At 37.0% G+C, this 10,752-nt stretch overlaps 1 protein-coding gene across 1 annotated transcript; it reads right to left on the reverse strand.

Annotated features, from left to right (window-relative positions):
• Positions 1-2,376: 2,376 nt before the first annotated feature.
• LOC110447111 (fatty acid hydroxylase domain-containing protein 2-like) lies at positions 2,377-9,925 on the reverse strand. The gene is made up of 5 exons (XM_021492566.1): positions 9,858-9,925; positions 7,773-7,894; positions 6,668-6,873; positions 4,651-4,923; positions 2,377-3,463 (listed from the first exon to the last, which is right to left on the reverse strand). The coding sequence occupies exons 1-5, from the start codon at positions 9,916-9,918 to the stop codon at positions 3,337-3,339; spliced, it is 789 nt and encodes a 262-aa protein (XP_021348241.1). The 5' UTR covers positions 9,919-9,925; the 3' UTR covers positions 2,377-3,336.
• Positions 9,926-10,752: the final 827 nt, after the last annotated feature.

A 10,752-nucleotide genomic window follows, 5' to 3' on the forward strand; every position in this document is an offset into this window, starting at 1 on the left:
GTTGTTTGTCATGATTAATCGACGTGAACTTGAAGAAACCACGTTGTTAGTCATGATTAATTGACGTGAACTTGTAGCAAGCACGTTGTAAGTCATGAGTAAGCGACGTGAACTTGTGACAACCACGGAGAAAAACAGGATTTTGCAAAGGGAAACACGTGCAGAAGATCAGAGTTAAATCAGAATCGTTGTGTTTAGTCGCTTTAGAATTTATTCCCTGTTGTTAGATAGGAAATATCTTCTAAAGCGTCTATACCAAAAGGTTTGCTAACAATCAAACTCACGGTCATCTTCGTGTGAAACTAAATTGTCTCATAATCAGTCTAAATTGACAGAAACTGTATTCCTGCCCAGAGATTGCACATATCCACAATAAGTCAATATAAATACCAAGTAACATTAATTTTTCTCCAGACACAGACCAAAAACAGAGGCGATCGGCATTAAGGGTCATTGGGTATCTGATGCAATAGGAGGAATATATTTGAACTCACCATTATTCCTAGACACTATATTAGTAAAAAGGATACCAAATTATAACAATTTCCTACTAACGGTTTTACACAATTTTAATCATCATATTTTTATTTGATGCTGTGTTCCAGAGCAGAAGCTAGTTTTATCGTGGTTGAGAATAATGGTTTTGTAATTACCTGAGTGCATATTGTCGTATACGTAATCATCGTTCTGAATTAAAAGTCGTCAAGCGACTACTGTGTATAGTGCGACTTTCCTCCAAGCACCATGTCTCTGTTCACCATTTATTTTAATAACTCAGAGCTATAGTATACCACAATCAGAGCTATAGTTTACTAATATGAATAGGGTTATATGACGAAATAAAAGTTCAATTTCGCTACTGTATACGTCTTGTGTTGGGAGTCTAATAAATGTTTTTTTTTAATAGCAACAAACCAAACACAATGTCTTACTTTGAGGTATGATGGTAACATTTAACATGTATTTCAATGAGTAAAACTTGGTGAAATGGAAACTGGATCTAGCATTGATATCGCGGTTAATTACTGAATGATTAAGGTCCAGGTCTTCTACATAAATCGCCTCACACAAAGAGAAGGAATAACTTTCCGTACCGTATCACGTTTTTGTCTGACTACTAAACCTTAAATATGAAAAAAATACGTTACATTAAATAGACTATTTTAGCAAATCCGTAAAAATAAGGGTCCGCGTAGTATAGGCTTTTTCAGTATTGACTTGTCCAACATGGATGTGTAGTTTTATTACTAGTTATTGTTATCTTCTTTAAGTCCTTTGTTTCACGTCTTTAAGAACAGCAGGAACAGTTGTACTCTCATACAATGTAGGTAGGAAACGCCTGGAACACTGTTTCCTGTGGTCTAAATGGCGGCTCCGGATAACATTTCTCTGGGCATTTTTAACGCAACGGGGGACATAAATGAAAAAATTGTGCACAATGAGGAACACATATCAATGTATTGCTAAATTCAAAAAAATAAAAAATAAACAAGCCGCGTGTCTGGCAACTTTAGAAATCCACGGGTTGAGATCCCAAATCCTAACATTTCATTAACTACATTTGTAATCCTCTTGAAGAGTGTGAATACGTCCCTGTAGAGGCCTTGTATTCATTGACTTTGCTATTGTTGATTGATACGTCATTTACATTATGACGCAATATTGGAGGTCTCCGGAGGATATTGTCCAGGGACTGTTCTTTTTATTCAATAAAACATTCACGAAAATATGTTATTGTTTCAAAATGGAAGCAATATTTGATAAGTTTCATCTTAAAAACGTAATTATAAAGAATGAATGGCATTTTTGGTCATTTTATGAGCTCTTATTAGACATACAAATGTATGTGATCTTTGTTAAATATGCCTAGCTACTTTTCTACTTCAACGCAATACTGCCTTCTTTCACGAATACGTAACAGTATTTTGACAGTGACAACAAATTCCTATGGGTAAGATTGTGCCATTCGCGATGCACATACTACAAACACCAAACAAATGCGAATTTTATAGATGATCGATAAATACATGATTTCAAAACGATTCTGCGAATCCTTTTTGTTAACGTTATAACTTGTTGGTCATTGTAAAGAAAATTCAAATAAAATATTGTTAAATATAACTATGAAGCAGTCGTGTCCATATCATGTGATTCCACAATTATGTACATTTTGTATGTTCATCAGGTTAGTTTATACCAAAATTACAATTAAAAATGAACGTTCAATCCCTACATATATATACGTGTTATACCCTATCGACATTGATGCTTAAATTAACTGAGGAAATAACCAGAGATAATTTGGGTTATACGATAGGCCTAACCTGTTCTTTTTATAATTTTAGGACAAACAAGTTACCATTTTTTTCATTTTTAATATAGCTGTATTTTATTCGTTCATAATATTAAGTAGTACATGTTTTAACAAGAAAAAAATATTGTTATATAAATATACTGAATTTCAATATTCTTTATTTTGTTTTCAAGAAACATCAACATAATTAAGTAAAATAGCAATCGCGAGATAAAGAGAAAAAAACATAACATGTAATCTCATTCGTTTTATAGTGCATTGAATTGTACGAACTAGAAATAGTACTGAAAATTAGGTACTGAACCAGTGTTGTAGGCAATAGTGTAATACATTTTCAGCAACTCATATCATTCTTAAATTAACAGCCGATTAAAAAGTGCAGCGGATTTTAAAAAGTTTGCAAATATATTTCGTTGAAGGAAATACGTTATTCTGTTTTGTTTTTTATTATCAAAAAATGTAATTTAAAATGTAAATAGGGCTATAAATTGATTTACCCTGAATACTATGAAACTCCGGCTAACGATATTTGAGGAATTTGTATGACAACAAAGGAAAATAATTATCCCTGCCCAACTTTAAAACATTGTCTTAATATTTCAACCATTATTAAAGGCCTTTATAAAATTCCTTGCATTTCATTTTTCGGTTTCTTTTCATTCGAATGAAATCAATAGGGACAACATCTACAACTATTAAATATGTACTCGTTTGTTGCAGTTCTGACATATCAGAAAGTGAGATGAAAAAACAAATAATTTTCGCCATTAATATACAATCGATTTTGATATGTAGAGATGTATCTATCTACTTTACGTAAGTTTTGCAAAATTACAAAGGTGAGTAAGTAATGTTTCTTTATCACATTTTCTAAAGTAATATCCTGGACTTTATTGCTTCTTCAGTGCCCATATAATATCAGACGACTTTTTGTCAGGTTCACCAAAGTTTTTAATCATGAAGTTCTGTTGGACAGACAATTTCGTTTTTAATCTCATGGGCAAAACGTGTATTCAAGCAAGTCATCCTGTTGTTTCCCGTGCAAAGAAAATCACTTTATGTCGTCTGCTTTGCTTGCTCTTCCGAAATTGTTTGTCCGTCCCATGCAGCCAGTCCAGGACACCAAGAACGCCATAGTTTCCGGTAAATCTGGGCAGAAATATGATATATTATATATTTGTTATATAATTTCCGAAAAGAAAACCAAACCTTGCGCAACACTTTGTGAAAAACACTTAAGATGAATTAAACAATATATAACCATCAATAGTGTTCCGAGTGTATAACATCAACAGGGCTACACATGGTTTAACCTCTGGATTTCAGATTGATATGCTGCCGCCGCCCTTATTGTCTGATCAACCTGGTCAACAAAAGGGTACTGGCTCAACTGTGGGGCAGCTATACCGAAAACGTAAATAAGAGGAGGTTGCTGTTGATAAGAAAAACACTGTTCTGTGGGTCAGGGATCATTCACGTTAAACTCTGAGTGAATACGTATCTGCATCTGATTTATCGACCCTTAACAGTGTCTCGGAAGAAGATTCAGTCTGGATAACATTTAATATAAAATTATTTTATCGATTGTACTACTACAATGTTTTATTTACAAAATCAATCAATTAAAAATAACCAGTAGCAGCAGGTAATTAGTTCACTGTTAAATACTTACGACCATGATTATGGTAAATCTATATATATATTATGAATACAGAGAAAGAACGTTGTACACCGTATAAACAAATATAGTAAATATCACACCCAGTATCAACCCGAGATTCCAATATCTGATACTGGGTGTGACATGGAAATGGCATTTTTAATCCTGTTTATGACATACTTACTTATAAAATACGGATAAATCTACTATCTCTTTTTTCGGAATATTGAAAAACGAGAAATTTCATAAAGTGCTAACGATTTATAACATTTATAGTGATTTTAATTCAATATCAAAGTTTCTCTAATTTAATCCGTTATTCAGCATCAGCTATTGCTGAATTGTTTGTGAGCAAGGGTTCCGAATGACGTTGTTGGTGGTAGATGGAAAAATAAGAAGTGTTCCAAAAGGGCTGTGATACGGGTTTTGCGGGCAGATACGGGTTTTAGGGTGCAATACGGCGAAGTTATGATATAGCTCAATCTTTAGAGCTCAAAAAGTGCTTAAGTTAGAATACGTCAGGCACAGGATATCTGCAATATCAAAACATGCTTTAATGTTACTGATGACAATCTGGATTTAAAAAATCTTTACTGCATTTAAGAAATGTCTTAATTTTAATCGAATTCGAATTTAATGGACAACTGGAAATACAAGAATGATACTTCTTACTCACTTCAAATGGTGGTAGTCATGGAATTCCGGAGATGGCAGTAAAGGAAGATGGTAGCCACTGTGGTGTATAACTGTCACCGCAACTGACAGGAAGAACACCACACTGGTAGTCACCACGTCACATCCGACCACGAGGGGGCCAGTCATAATGGTACCGAGGTTCGAGAAGATGAACTCTACCGGATGTGAGTAAGCGGAAACCAGGCCAAATGGCGCCGTGAATTCATGATGTACCTTATGGTATCGTTTGTACATGAAGGAAGAGTGGAGTATCCTGGAATAATTAAAACGGCTTTAATTATGTCAAAATAGTTGTATTGAAAAGGAGTTTTATGGCAGAATTATTTCTACATGATAGTGAATTGTTTTTAATATTGTACAGTTTTATTCGCTCGAGGTCGGTAATGGGCATTATTGTTTTCAATTCTTTTATTTTACAAACATATAATGTTAATAAAACCAAGCACCAATTCTGCTACCAACCCAAGCACCGACCCTTCTACCCGCTATATCCCCGGTCCCGCTACTCACACAATAACAGAACCTGCCACCCACCCAATTACAAACACTGCTACCAACCCAATTACCGGCCCTGCTACTGACCCAATTACAGAACCTGCCACCCACCCAATTACAAACACTGCTACCAACCCAATTACCGGCCCTGCTACCAACCCAACTACCGACCCTGCTACCCACCCAATTACCGACCCTGCTACCAACCCAATTACCGGCCCTGCTACCAACCCAATTACCAACCCTGCTACCAACCCAATTACCGACCATGCTACTGACCCAATTACCGGCCCTGCTACTCACCCAATTACTGACCCTGCTACCAACCCAATTACCGACCCTGCTACCAACCCTGACCCAAACACCCATACCGACCCTGCTACCAACCCTGCTACCAACCCAATTACCCACCCTGCTACCCTACCCACCCAATTACCGACCCTGCTACCAACCCAATTACCGACCCTGCTACCAACCCAATTACCTACCCTGCTACCAACCCAATTACCGACCCTGCTACTGACCCAATTACCGGCCCTTCTGCTCACCCAATTACCGACCCATAAGCCACTCTCGAAACCAAAACTGACATATGGACTAGAAAACAACAGTCTTCTACAACAAATGTTACCAATAAGCTTTGTTCAATACGTAAGCTTTTGAACACGCCGAATCAAAGGTTTTTCAACTGCATTATCTAGCTTATTGCTGGTCAGAATTCCTTTCTGGATATAATCTATTTGGAACCTACACTCACTTGAAAAACTCACACAAAAGTTTGTTAGCAGTATCAACTGACGTACTGAATCGCTGAATACAAGCTTGCCAACCGACAACTCTCCATGAAAGAGGCTGATAGCCACAGCTGGTTGGGATGAGTATAACACAAGCGGTCAATCTCGATCTGCTCCCAGCGTTTGAACTTATCGTTAATCCTTCAACCACCATCTTTACACGGAACTAATCGTTAATCCTTCAAACACCATCTTTACACGGAACTTATCGTTAATCCTTCAACCACCATCTTTACACGGAACTAATCGTTAATCCTTCAACCACCATCTTTAGACGGAACTTATCGTTAATCCTTCAACCACCATCTTGACACGGACAAATCGTTAATCCTTCAACCACCATCTTTGCACGTACTACTCCACACACAAATGTATGACCGCACAAGGAGACAACAGTGAATTAAAGAGTGAGGAGGCTGCCAGTAGACCATCTCTCAGATTCAAAAGTATCCATAAAGACATCCGGAAAGACGAGGTCACTGGTTGTTTCCATATACTTTCCGGATCAACTACTACACCAACCAACAAACTAGTCGATTATACCAGCACAACGTAGCCCTGCCCATCACAGCACTTCACCATCCTGCCCCTCCTCTGCCGAGCCCACTTGCCGCACACCCTTCGGCTACCGTAACGTTTCAATATACTGGTTCTGACCTGCCCGCCCAGCCTACTATACCCTCCCTCAAACTATCTGGATCTACATACCGATGAGCGTAATAGAACGCGATTTCCTCTATAAGTATACAAAGGGCCACGTCCCTAAGAAAATGTAAAGGGGCTGGAACCTTGAAGGACTGGTCGCACCCCCTCCACACTTGAAGATGATAGTACAGGAACATAAAGGGCAGGTGAATCGCTAAAGAGTTGAAGGTTAACTGCTGAATTACTTTCTTGACGTCATCTCCGGTCACCTATTCAAATAGAAAAAACACGTATGTTGCTATCATCTGTGACGTAATGAAGAAAGAAATTACAGTTTTCGAATGTTAAGATATGATCAGCAGATTTTTGTAAAAATACGGTTGGTCAGGCGTAAAATGATAACCATTCGTGAATTTTAAAATTTTATACCATGATATGATTGTTCCCCGATTGCCCCGATTGCCCTATCACTACGACGTAAAGACCCGAACAGTTTCCAGGTGGAAGATAGCAATCGATTTACATAAAGGTTCAATGTTAACTGGTTTTATTTGTTATTTTCATTGATCCGAGTATTGGTAAAATCTAGCTATATTTAGCCATTCATGGCATTGCCACCACATCACCCGACCAAATCCATATGACTTTCGATAAGCAATGAATACCATGGCCAATTAAAGTCGCCATCATTATTATTATGTCATAATTGTACCGTTGAATATTACTAGTTCCTCCGTGTAGATGTGTGTTATATTTGTTAAGATTGATTAAGATCACTTCTGTTTTAAGATTTTCTCGTGGTCGCGATTACGAAACCAAAAACGCTGTTTAGTTTTCTGAAACGGCCCTTTGTCCAAGGGAAAAGGCGAAAAAAAAAATGCGGCCTTTCAAAATGTGTTAATATTGAGCATTGAATTACTTTACGATGGCATTTACAGTTTCTATAAATGAATACTAGATATGACAAATACAACATGAAGACTTCAGCGTGCTTTGTGGAAATTAGCATTTCCATTTGGCAATTTTTACCAAAAATGTATGGGTTTTTTCAAATGTCATTGATCCGAAACGAATCGTTTCCTGTTTCAATTTGTTTGCAACCTAATCTTTATATATAGACGGGTATAAATTAATAGCTTATTTATTATCAATTGTAAAAACAAATTACCTTAAAGTTTTGAGGTGGTTGTGTTTTGTACTTTAGCATCCATATTGGTTTTCCTGTCAAATCCGGAATCAAAAACAGTAAACCAGTCCCAAAATAGGCCACTGCTAAGGTGGTGCTGAGGACTGAAAAATGAAAGTTTATTTTAACCAGTGATGAATAAGATTGGATGCTTCGGGTTGCTTTAGTTTTTGCCCTTTCTCTTTGTCGCGGCAATGAAGCAAACTGTGCCGTTTTTTTTCTTCTGAAACGACACATTGTCGCAACGAAGGGAAAAACAACATCTTTTTCTTTTCTTGAACGGCTCTTTGACGCGGCGACGAAGAGAAACTGTTCCGTTTTGTTTTCTCAAACGACACATTGTCGCGGCGGCAATAAAGCCAAAAACGCTATTTTTTATGAAACGGTTCTTATCGCGGCGATGAAGCAACACTGTGCTATTTAATTTCTGAAAAGACACATTGTCACGACAGCGAAGCGGAAAAAACGTCTTTTTATTTTTCTTGAACTGCCCGTTGACGCAGTGAAAAGGCGAAAAACAAACGACCATAGAATATCCACACACAAATGTTCCCCTCACATATCAAGTCATTCCCATTTTTGCCAACGAGAAGATGACCTGTCTTTATTTACCTAAGGAAAGGCATGTGATTTCGCCTGTATTTTTGGAACTTCAATACTTCATAATAGAAGCAAACGGCATTGTTTTTACGCTGTGTCAAGTCATTAATGTATTTTTTATGTTTGGTACAGTGGACTCAATATTGTTCACGGTAAAAATGTGGAGGAGCAAATTAATAATCAATCACTCCTCTGTGATGAAGACAGAGCAATGTTAAGCTTGGTGAAAAGATTTTTGAGGTTCAGCAAGAGGCTTTACCCTCAGACTGATATGTCGTTGTGTCCATCAAACGAAGTTTGGAATTTTTTATTTGCCTTATATGACCACACTCATCCAACTGTAGTTTAGGAAGAATTTATTTTGTCTAATTTCTCAAGTGCATAGAAAATTGTCTTATTTAAATAATAATCTAAACCATGTCGTCGGACAATGACAATTTGTGACGTGATTTTAATTTGAACTACGATGTCATTTATTTCAATAATTATATTAACAGCTTAGCACAGGCGGAAACTCACTTGTAACCAAGGAAATAAGAAATTACCAAACAATCAATTTTGATAAACTTTACATGCTTCACTAAGTAAACCTTTATTTTACATTTTTTCTAATTTTTTTGTAAATCTCTTGATGATCTTGCACCTTATCTAGCAACTTAAACATTGCTATGTAGGTATTGGGATGATTTACTTCCGAGAGAATGTTGATAAATAAAAACTACTCGTTTTGAACATCTATTGTGATTTAATACTGTACGGGCCGATGAGAGAAAATTCTCCGATAACAGTTGTCTTATCATAGATATCACTTCAGCTTGAAGATAGACGAAACGGATTGTCATTGTACAGTATGCAGTTGCTGTATTTCACTTGTTCACCAAGAATCATACGAGTTGCCTCCCTTTATCAGAAAGAAAATTCAATGGGTAACTGAGGAGATCGTTATAGAGAGACAGGTAGATATTTGCGAATCGATTCAAATATACATTTACTGCTGTTATAATACACACAAATTTATTTCGCGAAATGTCCCGAATTCACTATATTTGATATACCCCCCCCCCCCCTCCCCTCTAATGTCCACACGCCTCTACATACAGAGAATATTTACGACATCGGTTGACGTAGTTTTAATATTTTGAAATGCTAATAACTACTTTTAGAAAATTAATATATACATACATGTATATGCGCAATCACATCTTAATCGCAAAAAATATTGGCTGAATAAGGGTAAGTAAATCTCGCTGGTATAAATACGGTCAATGTATCTTGTTTACATTTAATGATAACAGTGACCGGACAGTTTGTAAATATTAATGCTCGTGAAAACTAAGTTATCGTGTATGGACTTAGTCCTTATGTTAAAACAACCCTGACCTTGTGACAAAGACGTCGGCCCGACATTTAAATACCCACACTGCCACGCCCTCATCGTTCTCAAAGTTTCAACACATTCTGCTTTACCTGTTGTATTCCGAAACCACTCCGACTTAAAGAAATCAACCAGTCCCGAGATATCCGCCATTTTGTCAGTCAACATGAAGTGTATGGTGATAAGCTTTTGTTAGATTGTTAAACCTTTAAACTTCCGATAAAGCTCTATCTCGCTTCAAGAAATATATCGTCAACATCTGCATCCCTAAATTGTTTCTTAATTAAGGTAAACATACATATGTAAGATTGCAACATTTAATGTACACCTTCTGTCGCAAGTTGGCATTGTTCGTGTTTCATTTTCGAAATTAAAGTGTCCCGCTCTCTATATTATCTGCAATCTTTTTTTTTTTTTTATTTTTTTTTTTTTTACGTCCTACTAGATTCTATGGTCATTAAAGACATCCCAGGTTTTGGTGATGAAGGGAAGCCGGAGTACCCAGAGAAAACCACCGACCTGCGACCAGTACCTGGCGACTGTCCCACTTGGGTCTCGAACCCGCGACCCAGTGGTGGAGGGCTAGTGAAGTAGAATGTCAGACGCTTTAACCACCCGGCACTGCCGTCTTGGAGTTTCTCATTAACTTATTGTACGATGCTTTAATAAAAGATAAAAAATAATAATCGTGGGACATGGTAGCAGTAAGATTAACCGCTTATGATCTCTCTGAGTAGCTCTTTGATATTCTTCAAAAGTAAGGTACCGCTGTCAATAGCCTTGCGATGAGTTATTTTCAAAAGTCCTGTATCAATCCAGGGGATCAAGAGTAGAAGACAGTAACGCTGATATTCCGATTATCGACCCAAAAACTGACAAACAAATTAGTTCATTTAGATTAAATTCAACTGAAATACGTATTGTTCTACAGATATTGAAGCTCGGCAAGGCCTCGAGTAGGGACGGAATCAGCTACCATATGCTTAG

Source organism: Mizuhopecten yessoensis, unplaced genomic scaffold (genome assembly GCF_002113885.1).
Source record: "Mizuhopecten yessoensis strain PY_sf001 unplaced genomic scaffold, ASM211388v2 scaffold371, whole genome shotgun sequence".
NCBI lineage: Eukaryota > Metazoa > Mollusca > Bivalvia > Pectinida > Pectinidae > Mizuhopecten > Mizuhopecten yessoensis.